Here is a 19,238-nt window from a genome sequence, read left to right as displayed (position 1 = left end):
TATGGAATAGAGGCTATCCTTCTTAGTTGGCGGTGACCAGCTTTCCTTTCTTACTTCCTGTTTATCCCCCTCATGTGTTCTGGATTCCACAACAATACCACCAGTGCCCAAAAGTGTTCTTTCTTTCTTTTTTAATATTTATTTTTTTTGAGAGAGAGAGAGCGTGAGCGAGTGCGAGTGGGGGAGGAGCAGAGAGAGAGGGAGACACAGAATCTGAAGCGTGCTCCAGGCTCAGAGCTGTTGGCACAGAGCCTGACACAGGGCTCAAACCCATGAACTGTGAGATCATGACCTGAGGTAAAGTCCAGCACTTAACCAACTGAGCCACCCAGGCGCTCCAAAAGTGTTCCTTTTTTAATCTCCCTCTTCAAGGGCTGCTCAGTCTCAGAGGCCAGTGCACGCACACATGTGCAAATTCTGCTTATTCTTCAGGGTTCAATGCAGACCCTTCATCATGCATGCAGTGTTTCCCTCCTGGGCCTTGCACTTAGAGGAAATCAGATCTTTGTCTTCAAATTGCAGGAGACAGATAAGCTCCCGTCTTGGTGGCATTTAAGGGAGCTAATTTTGTTAGGTTTTTGATAGTTTGGATTACTTTGCTTATTCTCAGTTTTGCTTTCTTGTTATGTGTGTAAAATATATTAATGAAAAGACATTTTCTAAGACTGGTAAAAATTGTCTTCAGGGTTTCAGACTTTTCTTCCCAAAGATATTTTTCTTTAGGGAACACTGAAGAAGGATGAACATAATATGGAGAGAAAATGCATATTTTCGCTTACCTGTATTATTTCTCCTTAAAGCATATTTCAGTTTCTTCTCTGGGGCTTAAAATTCATCCTGGGTCCAAAATGAGCTAACTCTCACAATAGTTCTTTTCTGCTTGAAAAATCACATTTTTCCTCTGGTGTGAAATTTCACAAAGCCAACTGAAAGAAGGGGAAAAGATTGCCACGTTTAGATGTTATATTTCCACTGTATATGATGAAGTTTTAGGGCGATGGACGGTTCATGGGATCCAGAGCCGGTGACCGAGAAAGAATTCTTGAAAATGTCTTTGGTGCAAAAAGGTGATTTTATTAAAGCATGGGGACCAGGGCCGGAAGGGCCACACTGCTATTGTTGGGGGGTGGGAGATAAAGTCTAGAGGGAGTTTCCAAAGAGACTTTCACATGCTAAACACTTACTGGAGGCCTAGCCATTGTCAAGCTAAGGTTGTTATTCGCCCCCCCACCCCTCCCCCAGCAGGGCATTACCATTAAGACAGTAGGAAGTTCCTGGACTTTAGGCTATGACGGGATTGCCTTTTTCTGGTAAACTGGTGGAGACTCCTATCAGTTTAACCTTTTTTTTTTTTTTGTCCTTTCCTGTTTTGGGACAGCCTGGAGTGTCCAAGGAATATCATACATGTCCCACTGCGGGGGGGGGGGGGGGGGGGGGGGTTGCTGTTAGCCTGCATTTTGCCCTCAGCTTACCCCATGCTCCCTTATCATATACATGGGCATTTGTCAGGTCATTTCTCAGTTTAGGCAAACTAAACTTAGCCTCTAATAGCTCTAATTTCCTCAAAGGGAAAGATAGACAATTCATTTGTCATTTAAATCCCATTCCTTGATGGCAGGTTTTGTGATCCCCCAAATGGATTACTAAAGCCTTTAAAATCACTTCCCTGATGGCCTGAGTTGTACGTTATACTCATATTGGGTCATTTTGTCTTCATTAGTTACAATAAGACAAACGGAGCAGTTGTCAGAGTATCACAGCCAAAGGGAATGGAGCCTAGAAGTCGGCCAAAAACAAGCCCCTGTGCACACATGCCAAAGCCAATAAAAAAATAATATAGCACTTCAACCTGGACTTTTGGAGTTTATTCGCAATCAGATAATTATCAAAAATATCATTGACAACAACAAAAAAAGGCAGAGAAGAGAGAAGGGGACTCGAGTGAGCTCTTGGAAAGCTCTTTCAGAGTGTCTTTCCAGTAAGGAAAGGAGGTTTGAGCTCTGAGCTCCTGATCATCCCACACAGCCCCTTCCATTTCTGTGTTTTTAGTTAAAGAAGTGTACCATGGGCGTTTGTGACTCAGGATCTCAGGAAGCTAGGTTCGATTTCGCCTCTCTTTTGCAAGACTGGCTGTGAGAGGAGGCCGGTTTACTCACCACAAGCGGCTGGCCAGGTATTTCTTAGCTTTATGATGGAATGCACTGGAGGTGGGGGTGGGGAGCAGTCTTCCGAGGGATGGGCTTTATGGTATCTTGTCCGTGATGCTCATGCGCCCTCCTTCCAGAGAAGGAATGTGGGGAAGGTTGGGAGGAGTCATGAGTTGGGAATGAAACCACAGCTAGTGACTGGACAGTTGGGCAGCCCTGTAAAACCATGAGGCCTACTCATTATAGAGATCAGGCCTTGATGGGTGGTTTGTTTTGTAGTTTTACTCAAAAGCAATAGCATGCTTCATCCTTTTTTTTTTTTTTTTTAATTTAAATTTATTTTTATTTATTTTGAGAGAGAGCATGAGTGAGGGAGGGGCAGTGGCAGAGGCAGAGAGAGAATCCCAAGCAGGCTCCACACTGTCAGTACAGAGCTCAATGTGGGGTTTGAACTCACGAACTGTGAGATCACGACCTGAGCTGAAGTCAGACACTTAACTGACTGAGCCACCCAGGCACCACCCCCCCTCTTTTTAAATGTTACTTATTTATTTTGAGAGGGAGGGAGAGGCAGAGAGAGAGAGAGGGAGGGAGGGAGAGAGAGAGAGAGAGAGAGAGAGAGAGAGAGACTCCCAAGCAGGCTCCGCTCTGTCAGTGCAGAGCCCAAAATGGGCTCAGTTCCACAACCGTGAGTTCATGACCTGAGCCAAAATCCAACGCTTAATCGACTGAGCCACCCAGTCGCCCTGAGACATGCCTCATCTTAATCAACGATGACTTCCTAAAATGTATGTAAAGCACATTTCCAAGCAAACACAGCTAGATAGCCAGAAGCATAGGTCTTGGAATGTGGCTGATCTGGCTTTGGATCTCCACACTTTCTATGCCTAAAGAGTTAGGGTAAGTTGACGATCATTTTGAGCCTCAGCTCTCTCTTCTAAAATGGAATTGATAATCTAAACTGAGGAGTGAAGATGAAAGAATGTATATAAAATAGGTAATCAGCCCTAATATGGTAAATAAGAGGGATCATTATTGTTGAGCTTTTCCTAAATTTGTGAGTACGGGTGGTGGTACCGATGAGGAAAGGGTACCCACAGTTGAAAGATGAAAAAGGAAGCAAAACAAACATAAACAACCAAATACCGGATCCTAAAGGGCATGTGATGTTGTATCAGTCTGATCATAATTTCCCAGATAGGAACGAATCCTAGAGAAGTGGGCGGCCTGCATGAAGGAAAAAATTCGGATTCCCTGCCCTCTGACAACCAGAGAGGAAAAAAGGCGGTTAAGATGAATGTGGGAGACAGCAATACAGATCTGTAACAATGCCTGATGTTTGTTAGGTTCCAAGAACTTCTTGGAAGGAAGCATTTTGCCGATGTTCTGTCATTTACTGCTTACAACAACCCCGTGAGATAGATTCTGTGATTAACCCCAGCCTGAAAACTGAGGCAGAGAGGTTTAGTGAATTATCCAAGGCCATACCAGCATAAAGGGCAGAGCCAGAATGAAACTGAGGCAGTTTGGCAACAGAGCCCTCTTTTTCTCTCTTTCATCATTGAGGCATGTGTCATAGTCTAATTGGAAGCATTTTTTCCTTCTGAGTGGTGCATAAAACAATGGTGCCTTCTAGAATTGGGGCGTCATGTTGTGATGACATATGTATAAGTGACACCCATGTGCTCACCACAAAGATGAAATAGTGTTAATTTGCCACAGATGACAACAGACCTTCGGAAGGGGGTGGGGAAGCCGGGGAGGATGCCGCTGTCCAGAAGCTAGCCTCCCTTTTGCTAACAGCAGGCCTTACATACACCACAGATTGTTTATAACCGTCAGTGCTTCAGGTCTTTCATTTATTATCATTATTTTAAAGTTCATTTATTTGTTTTGAGAGAGACAGAGAGAGCAAGAGCAGGGGAGTGGCAGAGAGAGAGGGGGAGAGAGGGAATCCCAAGCAGGCTCATGCTGTCAGCATACAGCCTGACGTGGGGCTCGAACTCATGAACAGTGAGATCCTGACCTGAGTGGAAACCAAGAGTCGGCCACTTATCTGACTTGAGCCACCCAGGCACCCCTCACTTACTATTTTTTATAACTTTATTTTCTTGGTAAGAACACCTTACAATGAGACCAACCCTCAACAAAATTTTAAGCGTACAATATATTATTGCTGACTATAGATACCATGTCATACAGCAGATCTCCAGGTCTTTTATAAAATTTTTTTTTAACATTTATTTATTTTTGAGAGACAGAGCACGAGCGGGGGAGGGGCAGAGAGAGAGAGAGAGGGAGACACAGAATCCGAAGCAGGCTCCAGGCTTCGAGCTGTCAGCACAGAGCCCAACAGGGGTCACAAACCAACGAACCGTGAGATCGTGACCTGAGCCAAAGTTGGACACTCAACCGACTGAGCCACCCAGGCGCCCCTGCTTTGAAGGGGAGCTTCAACAGTGTGTCATTGCAGTGAGGGTGTTGTTTTATATTATCTTGTGTTAATTATTCTTCTGTGCTCTGGGATATGATCACCTCCTTCAGGTCACCGCTGGAATATGGATCTTTCCAATTGTTTAGGGAAAAAAAAAAATGTCCTCAGATAGGGAATGGAAACGAGAAAGGAAGGAGAGAGGAATTCTAGCCTTCTCTTGGCATTGCTCTCTGGATCTAGACTTTGAGAAGTTTACCGATTGTTCAAGGTCATCCCTAACATAGGTCCTAAAGAGACTTCTGCTTTAGAAAGGCGAGTTGAGAGCTAGGCAGAGGGGCCTCCAGTTGTGGATGAGTGAGCCATAATTTAAAAAAACCACCTATCTGCTGTATTAATCTTAGCTTAGTTTAGGACAGAGAAATCACTCTGGGCTCTTGGCAGAAAGAGACTCACTACAGAAAGATACATGCTTAGAAAATCTCTGGAAGGGCCAGACAAATGATCTCTAGATTGGATGACCAGGAATGACTCTTGGAACACTGTAGATCTTTCCTGCTAGGGAAACTGGTTTATCTGCCACAATCTGGGGGAGGAAGCAGTGGGGTTAGAAATCAAAGACCTTCCCTGGTGTATTCGCTTCAGGAGACCCAGTGCTACGACTGCCTTTCAACACCCAGAAGCTGGAGTTTGGACAAATGGATACTGAAGCAGAAAAACAACATGTCTCCCTGACCTGCTTGCTGGCATAAGACAGCCAAAAAGCTGGCCTGTGACTCATCCCACCTTCCCAAACCCACAGGAGTGCTTCAGTTCTCATCCAGAACCACCTGATCAGCAAGGGAGTCTGGGGGATGTGTTTTTTTTTTTTTTTTAAAGCTTTCTAGACTCTGTCATTCAAGAAGAAACAAATGTAGGGGCTGCACATTGAATGTCAATCAAGCATATCTAACACAGTTTCATTTCATTTTATGCTTTGTATTTATTTTCCTTTTTTAAAAGTTCAGGCCTTGACCCAACTTGTACTATAGATTATAAGGAAAGCTAATATCTGAGTCAGAATGTTAAAATTGGGTGGTGCCTGTCGGGAACTGTGTAGGGTTGAGGATGTAACCCTGCTTCCAAGCTAACAAGGGAGCCTGCTACTGTTTCATGGGTGCTAGGGAGAAGAGACTCCAGAATCAGACAAAGGACGTTGTTACTGATGGCAAAAGAAGCAGGCAGTGTCTGTATGATGTTTGTTCGCTTCCCCATGCCCACTAAATCCCCCCAGGTGATGCAGCGTCCTGTACCTGCAGTGGGTTGCCTTACAGGACAGGAGCATTGAGCTTGGGGGCTGCACCGAAGCAGAAGCAAGCCTGGTTTGTCCAGGGGAAGATGTTAGCTCATCCCTCAAGGTTGCTGGCTGCAGACACACACTGAGAAATGGCCTGGGCCTTGCCTTCTTGGCCTACCCACAAAGAATGTGCAGAGATGCTTAGGGCCCATGGCAGATCACCTCTACTTACCTCCTTCCTCCCCCTTCCTGTCCTACTTCCTTCCTTTTCCAGGCCCAGGAGCCAGTGGTGGTAAATATGTATATCTTTCAAGGGAATGTGAATCTTTGGAGATAGATGTCTCCTGTTCACAGGGAATTTTCTCCTCATTACTAGCCTTAGATTATCTGGCTTACTTTTATTAAGGGAGGTGGCAGGTTCTAGAAGGTCCTGACTGATAGAGTCTTGTCTCCTTGTCCTCGCTGTGTCCCAGAGGTGCAGCCAAATTGCTTGGCTCCTTTAGAGGGTGACCATGTGTCCAAGTGTTCAGGGGACTGTGGCCTCTTGGGCCATGGGACTAGCAGTGCTAAAGCTCACGCAGTTGGTCAGATACTCCTTCAGCACTTGCAAACCACAGGGCTGGAGTGACTGGGTGCATTCTCTGGACCCCAGGGCCAAATCTGTTTCTCTTTTGTTTTACCCAGCTTGAAATTTCCTTCTAAGTGAGGCTGTAAATGCCAAGTCCTGTTAAGAGTTTACTTTTTAATCTTATAGTTAACAACACTGTATGGTATGTTTGAAAGTTGCTAAGGGAGTAGATCTGAAAAGTTCTCATCACGAGAAAAAATTTGTGACCATGTGTGGTGATGGATATTAACCAGACTTATCGTTGCAATTAGTTCACAATAGATACATATATCAAACACCTAAAAAGCATCATGTCAAGGATATCTCAATAAAAATAAAACTAAGTTAAAAAAAATAAAAACACTTTGAGGAAATCAGTTATATCATAAATTACTTTTTGGGGGCACCTGGGTGGCTCAGGGGGTTAAGCGTCTGACTTTGCCTCAGGTCATGATCTCACAGTTAGTGAGTTCGAGCCCCTTGTCCTGCTCTGTGCTGACAGCTCAGAGCCTGGAGCCTGCTTTGGATTCTGTGTCTCCCTGTCTCTCCCTGCTACTCCCCTATTTGTGCTTTCTCTCTCTCTCTCCCCCTCTCTCTCACAAAAACAAATAAAAACAAAACAAATTCCTTTTTGGAACTAAGAATAGAGATGTAATTTAAATATGTCACAGAGGCTAATACTCTCGATACCTCTTTAGGGTCTGTGAATAAAGCTGTGTTTCAATATTGAAAAAAAAGTTAACTTAAACATACAATTTGTCCCCTCTGAAGCAACCAGTGTCTAATTCAGTTATAGCAACTGTGAATTATATTTTAAGCCCAGAAAATATTCTGCACCAAAATCCAGTTCTTCACGTGTCTGGGAGACTTCTGAAGTGAGCCTTTTTTCAGGAAGGAGAGAAGAGAGTGAAGAACAAGTTCCCTCTCACTTTCCTTGTTCCATTCTCCAGAGCAGCCAGATTTTAAGCCCATGGAATGCAGTAGGTGATTCTGAAGGCTACCTTCTTATTATATGAAGGCTGGGAAAGGAGCAATTTATGTGTAAGTTACACTGATTAATGACTTAGAAGAAGCATTAGCAACCTGGAAATTCGAAGAGAGTTTATCCCAATATACCTAACAAGGTACATATTCTGGTTTAGGCAGCTGTACTCACTTATATTGTGTGAAATAAGCCACGGCTGTAGCAGAATCCCATGATGTGAATCCATTTCTTTCTATGAATCTGACAATTAGGGCTGATGGAGACACGCCTGGCCTTTTCCAAGGTCACACTTAACTATGGAAGAGAAAGCAAAAGAAGTGTCTCTTGCTAAATGTTTTCTTCTTGTTTCCGGTATGGGTAGCTAATTGGGCCTTTTTAGATTCTGTCTGTAAATCATGATCTTTCTATGAGGGGCAATAAAAACAATCTATAGGTTCTTAGAGTTGTTGCTAGTTTAACTACAGTAATGGACCATGAATGAACACAGCATGTTCCAGGGACATGATTATTTGACTTTCAGCAGGGAAGCCGTCTGTTGGCACCTAATGCAACAGATTGAATTTGCTGGAGAAAAACTGACGTCTGGGGCTGGGGCTGAAATGAGGGAATGGGCCAAAGAGCTTAGAAGGATGTAATAGGAGGCAGATCGATTCTGTTTGGATCCAGACTAAGCTCCGAGGAGTATTTAGGTGCAAGAAGTGATGCACGCTTTTGCCTACATTACCAGCAGTAGGAGACTACAATTTGGGCCGGGGTGGAGCTGGAGTCATACTGCTTGTTTGTGGAAAAGAAACAGTGGGCTTGATGGAGATCTCAGGAGGAGCGCATAGTGGCAGGGGATGAGGAAAGGAGTAACTTTGCCCCGTTTGTTTGGTCAGTCTGGAAGCTACCAGAAGATCAGTGTTGCCTCATCATGGGCATCAAGCACACACTAACTGCTCTTTGGTGTCAGCTGGCCTATTTCGTTCTCCAAGGATTGGCTGTGAATGGTAGTTATTGGACTAAAGTAAGATAATTAACAGATGCAAGGTGCACCGAAAAGTCAAGCTGCTGTACAATTATGAGAGATCTTCCAGTCAGGGTTAAGAGGATGGGCTTTAGGAACACATGGGTTCCACAGACCAGCTGTGCGCCCTCACCGAGTTACTTAATCTCTCTGCACCTTACTCATCAGGTCTGTAAAGTGGAGACAGTATTCTCATTGGAAATGGCCAAGGGTCAATGAAGTGGCTCTGGCATGGCAGGAATGGCAAGCATAGTCGTGGCAGTGGTAGAAGGGCAATCCCCTTCCTTCTTTAGATCACCATCTCCCTCTCTTGAAGCTCAGCTTGAAGTAAGTGTCCTCCTGCTTGCTACAGTGAATGGACTCTTCTCAGTTAACCTATCTGACTTCTCTTCAGGTTTCCATGCATCTAATAACTCCCTTCTTAAGAATTTTCTGCTGCTATGGCTTCTGTGACTTCTCTGATTCTTCACCCACCTCCATTGGTTCTAATCTCCCTCCTCAGCTTTTTCCCTCTCCATCTCTTAGACTGTGGTCTTAGACAGGGCCCTGTCCTTAGCCTTCCTCTCTGCAGTCTGCCTGGTCTTCCTTATTCACCTGATTGTCACCTTTGGGCTGATGACTGTTAATTTACGTCTCCAGTCCAAACTCCCTGTGTATCATATATCAAAATGGCTTATGGGACATGTATACCTGCCTGGCGAAATCAATGAGTCTGAAAGGAGAACCATCTTTCCCTCAAGAGCTCCTCCTGTGTTTTGGTTGGATGTCATCTACCCAGTCAGTCCCGTATGAAACTTGAGAGACATCTTACATTGGACCGTTTTCTCATCTTCCAGATTACATTGACTTCCAGGTATGGCCACTTCCACCTTCTCATTGTATAGTTAATCAGTTCCTCCTCTCCATGTCCTTGTCACCACCTCATCCCATTTTGTCGAGAGATTGCTTCCTAACTTGTCTCAGTGCCCTCAACGTGGCCTCGATTCACCCACCACTGCCAGAACACCTTTCTGGTGAGCGACTCAGAGCATCACTGGCCCTTCACGGCAGACAGCTCACAAGCCGTGAAGCCCTTGCTGACCTTCTCCACGCTGCAACCCTTGCGGTCCTTCCTCGGCCCCATCCCTGCGATCTCCCTGCAACTCCTCCACCTATTAACTTGTAGCACCATGCCCCATGCTGTTGCACACGCCTTTCCTTCTGCCTGGAAATGATGGCGGAGTTAAGTGAATGGATATTAGGTTCTTCGGTGGCATCCTGTAAGGAGCTCGCCTCGTTGTTTTAGGCTACTTAGGGTGTATTTCTTCCACAATACAGAGGTTTCCTCAGTCCAGGGATCCTGTCCTGTTCATCGTTGGTCCCCACAACCTACTCTGGTCCCTAGACATTGTGGGTGCCCACGACACGGAGCAAACGGACAGAAATAATTTCTTTATTCAGAATGGGCTCCCTGGCTCAGCAGCTCACTTTTTTGGAGACCTGCCCCCTCAGGGCTTCAGCGCTCCTCCGCCTCCCGTCCTGGCCGGGCGGGTGAAGGGCGGCGGGTGGCCCGCTGCCTCCGGGCCGGGGCTGGGCGGCCGCCCGCGCGCCTGCGCCCTCTGCTGCTCCGCTCCGGGCGCGTCTCTGTGCGCGTGTGTCTGGAGAGGGAGGCTTGGGTGACAGGCGAGGGGTGGGGGTAAGAGTTCAGCCCGACTCACAGTCTCATTCACTGATTTCTCCGCGGCTGGACCGAAGCTGCCTCCCCAGGCGTCTCCCCACTACTCCCGCGCCTCCACAGCCCCCACTTCCCGCCGCTCCGCTCTCAGCCAGACATTCTGACCGACACTCACCAGTGAGTAGCGGCGGCTGGTGCGCCCGGGCAGCGCGGCGAGCCGTCCTCCCGCGGGCTGTGTGTGCGTGCGTGCGTGTGTGTGTGTGTGTGTGCACGCGCAGGGGTGTCCCAGGGATTCCACGCCGGCCCCGAGAGCTCCCGGCTGGGGAGCGTGCGTCCCTCCGCGCCGGCGCTGCGGGGTGGGTGCCCGCGCGGGCAGGGGCTCGGCCGCCGCCGAGCGCCGAGGGAGTTTGCCGGGATTCCCCGGGCCGGCGCGCGGCCGCCGGTGGGGTTCCCCGGGACGGCGCCCGGGCGAGGAGGCGGCGGGGAAGCCCGGACTGCGAGCGGCCGGCAGGCCGGGAATCTGGGAGCCCGTCCGGCCCGGCGGAGCCGAGGGAGCCGCCGGAGCGGCCGCCCCTGGCCGCCCAGCCTCCCCGCCTTTCTCCCTTACCCGTCCTCCTTTCTTCCCTCAGCAGCATCACACAAACCCGAAATGAAACCCAACGCGGCGAAGTCCGGCTCTCCTCTCCCACCTGGTGCACATCACCCCGGGCGGGAGCACTGAAGTGGGAGTCCCCGAGATGGGGGGCGGGGGCTTACCCCGGGGACACACCTGTTTTCGGCTCTCGCTGAATTCAAGCCGGATGCGGGAGCGCGCGAGGGGCTCCGATATCCACGCGCGCGCGCGCGCGTGTGTGTGTGTGTGTGTGTGTGTGTGTGTGTGTGTGTGCGGGCGTGAGGGGTCTCTCTGCGTGTCTGTGTGTGTGGTGTGTGTGTGCGCGCGCGCTCGCGCACGCACCCCGGGCCCACGCGCGCAGGGTGCGCTCGATGTAAACAGCGTACCTCTCCCGCGGCCTCCTGGCGCCAAGACTGCTCGGTGGGCTCCCAGCGAGCTCTGTGACAGCGAGCGTGCCGGCATCTCTTTGTTTGGCTGTTGCTTCCCCACCCCTCCGCAAAGCAAACTGATTTTCGGTTTCGCGTGACACTGCGCGCTGGGACTTAGTGTGGGCCGCAGCCTCAAATGCCCCTGGTATTTGAAATTGAATAGTTCTTTCGGTCTGGGGGGTTATTTTTAGTGTCGGGAGTAAAGAGGCTAGCGCGTTGACCTTTTTGCGGCTGCTCTGGGCTTTGCATACGTGTCCCTGATGGAGCAGATGGATTCGCATCCAGTCGCGCACACGTGCCTGCGCACAAGTGTGTACACACATTTCTACACACGCAGCTTTCCCCCCCCCCCTTTTTTTTTTTTAAATCGGTACTGGGAATGTACTGTTTGTAAGGAAACACACACACACACACACACACACACACCCCAAAAAAACTTTCCTTTGTTCTTTTGGGCATTTTCTATTTTGAGTAATGGAGTAGGAGTACCAAAAGGTTGCAATTAGTTCAGCCGAATAAAAGACACTGCCTCTGAGTCACGGCTGCCAGGTTGATAATTATTAACATATAAAAGCAGATGCTCTGTTTAAGGCAAAAGGGGCGGGGCGGGGGCAGGTCCATGGTAGACAATGAGGGAGGGTCTCTGCCGACCGCCTGCTGCTTATTGTTCGGGCACTAGAGGCTGCAGCCTGCAGCCGCTTCCTCCTCCAGGGCTTCGCTCCCCGCTCGTGCCTCGGTCCCATTTGGGACCGTCCGCGTCACCCAGCGCTGGCCCCCGGGGCGGCGGGACGCCAGCCCCAGCCGCAGCCGCCCTTCGCTGACCGCCCTCTCTCTGCTTTGCAGGTTGGCATCTTTGCGCCCGAGGGTGTCGCAAGCGGAGGCGGCGAGGACAGGGCGCCTCCGGCCCAGCCAGCCGGGCGGTATGCGGCGCGGGCAACAGCGCTAAGCGCCCCCACGCTGGGCACGGGGCGTACTCGCTCCAGGCGGCGGGCCGAGCGGCGGCGGCGGAGGGGATGCGCCCGGGACGTGCAAGGCTCCTACCGCGAGCTACCGCCCCGAGGTGGACCCCCAGCAGGGCTCAACGCAGGACCGCGCGGACCCCTGCCCCCCGGGGCACGCGGCTGCGGAGCCTCGGGGCCGCATCTGCGGTCAGGATGCCCTGGGTGCCTCCCTGCTGGTGAGGATGCCCTGCTGCGCGGCTCTGCACCCCCGGCCCCGGTCCCTGGTAGGCACGACTGAGAGGGCCAGACTTCGGCCCCTGGTGCCGGTGGATGAAAAGCGCCGGAGTCCCTGAGTGCGACCAGCGATCGAATCTGAATTCTAAGAGCCATGGACGAAGGCACTGGGCAGCAGCCCCAGGCGGGAGAGCAGCTGGAAGCGCAAGCCACAGTAGGAGCTGTCCAAGAGAAGTGCGAACCAGAGACCTTTAGGTCCAAGAGTTTACCCGTCCTGAACAGCGCCTCCTGCCGGCCAGACCTCAGTCCTGCGAGTACAGGCGCAAAGGCAGCTTTTGGCTGTACAGATTCTTTGGGCTGTCAGGAGTCGAAACAGGGCCCAAGCGGGTTGGCCCCCAGTCCCTCTGCTCCGTCCACTTCGGCAGAGATGGCAGGGCTCATGGAATGTAACCACAGGGTGGAAGTCAGCAAAGCCGTGTCGGTGTCCTCCACGCTGGCCACGCTCCAGGGGAGAAGGTGCCTCTATGTGGTCCTCACTGATTCCCGTTGCTTCCTGGTTTGCATGTGTTTCCTGACCTTCATCCAGGCGTTGATGGTCTCCGGCTACTTGAGCAGTGTCATCACCACCATCGAAAGGCGCTACAGTCTGAAGAGTTCTGAGTCGGGGCTACTGGTCAGCTGCTTTGACATTGGGAGCCTGGTGGTGGTGGTGTTCGTCAGCTACTTTGGCGGCCGGGGTCGGAGGCCCCTGTGGCTGGCCGTCGGTGGACTTTTCATTGCCATCGGGGCTGCCCTCTTTGCTTTACCTCACTTCATCTCGCCTCCCTACCAGATCCAAGAGTTGAATGCCTCGGCCTCCAACGACGGCCTGTGTCAGAATGGCAACTCCACGGCCACCTCGGAGCCTCCCGCCTGCCTGAAGGACTCAGGAGGAAATAATCATTGGGTCTATGTGGCTTTATTCATTTGCGCACAGATTCTCATCGGAATGGGTTCCACACCTATTTATACCTTGGGACCAACCTACTTGGATGACAATGTCAAGAAAGAAAACGCATCCTTGTACCTAGGTAAGACTTTCCTGTCCTCTCAGATAAACTTGAACTCAACAATCAAAAGGAAACACTTTTTCACATTTCCCAGGAGATTTTATACACACACACACACACACACACACACACACACACACATACACACGACACAAAATATATATATGTATAGAATCTCATCATATATACCTCACTATACATATAAATATATATATATATATATACTGTATCTATAATGCCATTGTATATATTACGTGTATATTTTCAGCATTAAGCTTCAGTGTATTTTATATTTTTGTGTGTTAGCCTTAGTGTGATGTGTTTTAGTTTGGAAGAGAATCAAATAGAGAAGTCCTTGAGCTAATCGTCAGACTCACACTTCACACTCTTTCCCCAAGTAATGCAAACTTTTAACTTTGGGGTTGTGCTTCTTTCTCTTGCTGTCTGCCTTTGGAAAAGCCTGAAGTGATCAAGTTTATTTTCTAATGGCTGTTCTTCTAGAAAGGTCAGGAACGAATAGAAGTACCTGGTGTGGAGTGAAGCTTTGGATTATTTACTGCTTTCATCCCCTGCTGCTTTTCATTCTTGTCCTCCACAGCAGGGCTAATGGAGCACCCAGACTACATACAAGATGCTTTACTGCCTCCGTACCTGTATTCCTTACGTTTATCACCTGCATCACTATCTAAAAACAAAACTCGAGTGATACCAAATGACTAAGTTATCTCTATGCGGAAGCAAGATCGCACGTTGCTATTTTTGTTGCTGGTTCAAGACCCTTAAGTACATGAACTTGGGAACAGGTGGCTCTTGGATTTGGTGATTTGACCTGCAAGAATCAGCTCCTGTGACAGGGATGCTGGGGTTAAATAGAGGGTGCTCATATGAGGCCAGGCAGCCACTGCAGCAGGTAGGAAAATGTAGTTCCTAGAAATCTGTGTGGTTGTCAGCACCTCCCTCTACCAGCTGCCCCTTCAACATTGAACTTTTAAGGGATGGATTTAAACCCTTGAAAAGGATGAATAACAGTCATGCTACATGGGATCTCTGTTTTTCTATGTTTCTATACTGGGGTCCAACTAAAAGAAGATAAAGAATTGTACTTTATTTAAAAAAAAAACAACAGTAGATAAGCAAATACCAGCTACATTTACCATTTTATTAGCCATGTGTTGATAGGATCTATGGTGTGGGAATAACAAGGTTTCGAAGGACGGTGAGAATGATACCCCATCAAGAGGGCTATGATCTTTTCTCAACACAATTGCTGTCCCCAGAATATGTTGTAGAGGGTGTCTGAGCAATGTATGGTCCCCAATAACTGGTTCAGATGCATTAGGACAAGAGTTTTATAATTTATTTGTATTATTAAATGCCAAGGAAGGAAATTTTCATTCAGAGAAGAGAGGACTAGCTTGCTTGTTACTTTGTCTCCTTATCTTCTAACATTTATTATGACAAATTTTCAAACATATAGAACAGGTGAAACAGTACAGTGGGCCCCAATATTTCTACCACCTAGACTCAATAATTGTTCATTGTGTCAGATTTGCTTTATCAACCTGCGCGTGTAAGTATTATGTAATATATTTTCTGGGTGGGGGTGGGGAGCTAAGCCCTTTTAAAGTAATTGTAGACATCACTAAGTTTCAGTGTGTATCTTATAAAAATAAAGACTTTTTTTGACATCTGTGCAGGAACTTTATTTAACCTGCCGAGTTCATAATCATTCCCTAATATCATCAAATATCCAGTCCATATTAAAATTTCTTCAATTGCCCCCTCAATGTCTTTGATAACTGTATTTTTCAAACCAGAAGCCAATCAAGATTCTCATGCATTGCATTTGTCCACTAACCTTGTTAGTGGTTTTATAATCTAGAACAGTGCCTCAACGTTTTTTTCTTTTTTCATCATATAGACTTTTTGAAGGGACAAGGCTAGTTGATTTGCGGGATGTTCTACATTCTAGATTTATCTGATTATTTCCTTGTGGGGTTGCTTACCTTGTCTTCCATCCCGAATATTTCTCATAGGCTGGAAGTTCAGTCTAAAGATGTAAATAGATTCAGACACAACACTCTTGGTCAGACTACTTCAAGGCAATGCAGTGTGTTTTACGTTACATGGATCTGGCCATTCATTAGTGATGTTACGTTTAATCACTTGGTTGAGTGGGTGATTGCTAGGTCTTTCCATTGTAAACATGTACTTCTCCCTTGGAAAATAATAAGTAATCTTTAGAAAGATAACCTGACTCTGTAAATATCCCAATTGTTATTCTTATTTTTGCCGATCGTTGCCTCCGTTTACTTAGAACTCCCTTCTACCCCACTTCTTGGATACTGTTCACACAAATTTGCTTCATCAAAAACACAGGCAGGGCCCTACACAAAGGGAGAACATCCACTAGTAAGAGCCCTACGATTTAACTTTTCTGGTCGTGGTTATACACTGAGAAGAAAAACAGCAAGTTTTTCCCAAAGTGCTACTTTGGGGAAAACCAAAAATGAGACAGAGTCCCAGCCCCTGAAGAGCTTTCAGGGTAATAAAGAAATAGTGCCCATTTGACGTAGGGGTGTGAAGTGACCCGTGCAAGGGGAGAAAAAATGGTATTTGCTTATTCCTCCTTCTATTCCTCTTCCCCCCCTCTACTTCCTCCTCCCTTTCCTCCTCCTCCTCTTCTTTTGAAAAAACCTTGATGAAGGCCTTAGGACACATTCTTTGGGAAACTCTGGAGAGTTCTGTTGTATTAAGTGGATCTCAGCAAAAGCTACAGTGGTTTGAGTGCCAGGAATCTTACATGTACTATTTTACTTAATGTTCTCAGTGACCTCCTGAGATGGGATTGTTTTCCCTATTTCATGGATGGGGACACTGAAGCTCAGAGAGTTTGAATGACTTGCTTAAGGGCTTCAAACCCACCCCTCTCTGACCAGAGAGCCCTTGGGCTTCCCTCCTCACTGCGTGTTTTCTGGCAAGAGGCTCTGAGAGCCAACTGAAAGAAAGCAAAGGATGTGCCATGTCCATAAGAGCCCTGAACATGGTGCAGAAGGAAGCTGAATTGGCCCACAGTTCCTCAGAACAAGAGCCGTCGTAAATCTTTAAAAAAAATTTTTTTTAATGTTTATTTATTTTTGACAGAGAGAGAGCCTGAGCAGGGGAGGGGCAGAGAGAGAGGGAGACACAGAATCTGAAGCAGGCTCCAGGCTCTGAGCTGTCAGCACAGAGCCTGACGCGGGGCTCGAACCCACAGACCGCGAGATCATGACCTGAGCTGAAGTCGGACGCTCGACTGACTGAGACCCCAGGCGCCCCGTCTTAAACCTTTTAAAGCAGGTTTTGTAGGTAACCTCTGTGTCAATTCAAATAAGAGAGGCCACTATATTCCTAGACATGAGAGGTGTTAACCTAGTATGATGTGGGATTGTTTCTAATAAATAACTCTTTCAATATCTTTGTTATTTTTTGCAAAACTGTTCTATATTACCTTTTTCACTGTCCACTCCTTTCTTAGTCTTTCTGTCCATCTTTCTGACTTCTCATTACAACCATAGAAGGAAAAATAAATGCAGGTAGCAAGTTCGTAATTGCGGGCACGAACAGATACTGAATTAACATTAAAACCATTGAAACGGAACGTAAATGTATGTCTTAATCTTGTGGATGTTTGATGTTAGCATTCTGGCAGTTTTAACCATAGAACAGTTGTGGTCGTAGATGAGCTACGGCGGCCTTTATACCCACTAAGTGCCCCAACTCCTTCTGCAGGGAGAGAGGTTTAGTGTTGACCTGGGGCGCAGAGAAAGCTTTGTGGCTATTAAGAAGCGAGGTTAGTAACTAGACCATGAGTTGAAATTGTATCTCACGAAGAGAGAGGATATGTGGTCCTTTGGGGGCAAGAAACTAGTGAACTAACAGTGAAATGAGAAAGAATGGCTAACAGGTAGGAAAAGGGAAAAGGGGATGCATTTCTAGAATCGAAAGCCACAACTCTCATTGGGGGATATTCAGGATAAGTAATAATAGGCATGGGTTGGCCGTTGGCCAAGCGGTGTGGGTGCAGCAGTCATGTCCTTGGTGTGTGAGCCTTGACTTCACACCACAGAGAAGGCGCGGGGTTGGCACAGTGCCTTAGAAAGCGCTAGATGAGGAGGCAGGAGGTCTATATTTTAGTCTGGCTCTACCGGTGACTGGTGGTGAGACTTCAGACAAATCCCTTAACGTCTCCCAGCCTCTGTTTCCGCACGAGGATTAGTACATTTGTTTCCCTCACTGTAATATTTTGAGGACCAAATGGGATTACATGTGTGCAAGCATTCTGCCAACTGTAAGAGGCAGCACTCCGCTCTGCTAAAGTGGAATTCAAACTCATCCTACAGAGTGGGCAGAGTGAGGAGTGAGAGATATTTTACGCTTTCTGAGTATGAAAACCCTCCACCAGATCTTTTTACAGTTAGAAAAAAGGAAAGAAACAGTGTGTAGGCAATTAAAACATTGTATAGGAAATCACTCTTTGGAAACATTGTACGTGTACCTTTGATCAGCGTTTCAGCAACGTTATAGTCGTTATACTCGGGAGTAAAGGCGTTTTCTGCGAACCCAAGGTTTTATTACCAGAGCTTTCTGTATGTCATCCTTTGATGACCATCTTTCTTGAGTGTGTGAACATTTATGCAGTGGATATTTGTGCCTCGTGTAATGTAACAGAAGCTCTTCTGAAGTTTGAGGGGGCTCTGTGGTGTCCCGGTTTTACTATTGTGGCTCTTCATTTGCCCACATAGATTGGCAGGACATTTGGTGAACATGAGCTGGTCCGAGGACATACTCAGAAGGAATATTATTTTATTTATTTATTTATTTATTTATTTATTTATTTATTTATTTATTTATTTTGAGATAGAGGGAGAGAGAGAGTGCAGGCGCATGTTCGGGCACCCACGCAGGGTGGGGAGGGAGCAGAAGTTGAGAGAGAAAGAATCCCAAGCAGGTACATGCTCAACACAGAGCCCAACATGGGGCTTGATCCCATGGCCCTGGGATCATGACCTGAGCCAAAGTCAAGAGTGGGACGCTTAACCAGTCGAGCGACCCAGGTGCCCCTCAGAAGTAATATTATTATCTTAAAATAAATAGCTGGTGGCTTCTTCCTTTTTTTCCTTTTTTCACATTTCCTCAGTCTTTTAAAAGTACAGTGAGATTGAAATCAGTTGAGTTCTACTTCATCAAGGTTTTATAGTAAAATAAACATTATATATATATATATGTATATGTGTGTGTATATATATTTTTGCTCTTTTTCTGAGATAAAGTGCTCTTTCCAAGTATGAGAACCCTTCATCTTTTTTTTTTTATAATTGGAAAAGAGAAGGTACTTCTTCGAAACATTGTATAGAACAATCTTCATTAGTTTTTAGCAACGTTGTATACAACAATCTGTATCTGGGGCGCCCTGGGTGGCTCAGTTGGTTAAGCATCCTACTCTTGGTTTCGTCTCAGGTCATGATCTCATGGTTCGTGAGATCAAGCCCTGCATCGGGCCTGCTTGGGATTCTCTCTCCCTCCCTCCCTCTCTCTCTCTCTCTCTCCCTCTCCCTCTCCGTGCCCCTCCCCTGCATGCTCTCTTTCTCTCTCTCTCAAAATAAATAAAACATTAAAAAAAGAGAACAATCTGTGTCTCAATGTAAAAGATTTTATTTATAGTAATAAAAATAATGAAACGTACAAAGACATATGTTTCAGTTCAGTGTTCCCAAAACTGTATAACCAAAGTGTATATGTGGCTTTGGCAAGTTAGGGGTTTATTTATCTTGAGCAACAACCCAGCTTCCTCTCTTCTTGCCCGGCTCCTAGCAATGGGTGCTACA

At 47.1% G+C, this 19,238-nt stretch overlaps 1 protein-coding gene and 1 long non-coding RNA gene across 3 annotated transcripts in view; one reads left to right on the top strand and one right to left on the bottom strand.

The window, feature by feature from the left end:
* The window catches only part of LOC122495473, a 28,518-nt gene extending 17,209 nt beyond the window's left edge, over window positions 1-11,309 (bottom strand). The window contains exons 1-2 of the long non-coding RNA XR_006300471.1: window positions 11,106-11,309; window positions 780-926 (exon numbers count right to left, since the gene is read on the bottom strand). This is a non-coding gene — a long non-coding RNA (uncharacterized LOC122495473). The remainder of the gene's footprint in view (window positions 1-779; window positions 927-11,105) is intronic.
* Window positions 10,095-19,238, top strand: part of SLCO5A1 (solute carrier organic anion transporter family member 5A1) — a 151,711-nt gene continuing 142,567 nt past the window's right edge. For both annotated transcript variants that reach the window (XM_043601173.1, XM_043601172.1), the window contains exons 1-2: window positions 10,095-10,283; window positions 11,991-13,392. In XM_043601173.1, coding sequence (XP_043457108.1) covers window positions 12,477-13,392 — 916 coding nt within the window. In that variant the 5' untranslated portion in view covers window positions 10,095-10,283; window positions 11,991-12,476. The remainder of the gene's footprint in view (window positions 10,284-11,990; window positions 13,393-19,238) is intronic.

The sequence above is a fragment of the Prionailurus bengalensis genome, chromosome F2 (assembly GCF_016509475.1).
Source record: "Prionailurus bengalensis isolate Pbe53 chromosome F2, Fcat_Pben_1.1_paternal_pri, whole genome shotgun sequence".
NCBI classification, from domain to species: domain Eukaryota; kingdom Metazoa; phylum Chordata; class Mammalia; order Carnivora; family Felidae; genus Prionailurus; species Prionailurus bengalensis.
Note: the sequence above shows the minus strand (reverse complement) of the source record. Positions and strands in the feature narration are given on the sequence as shown.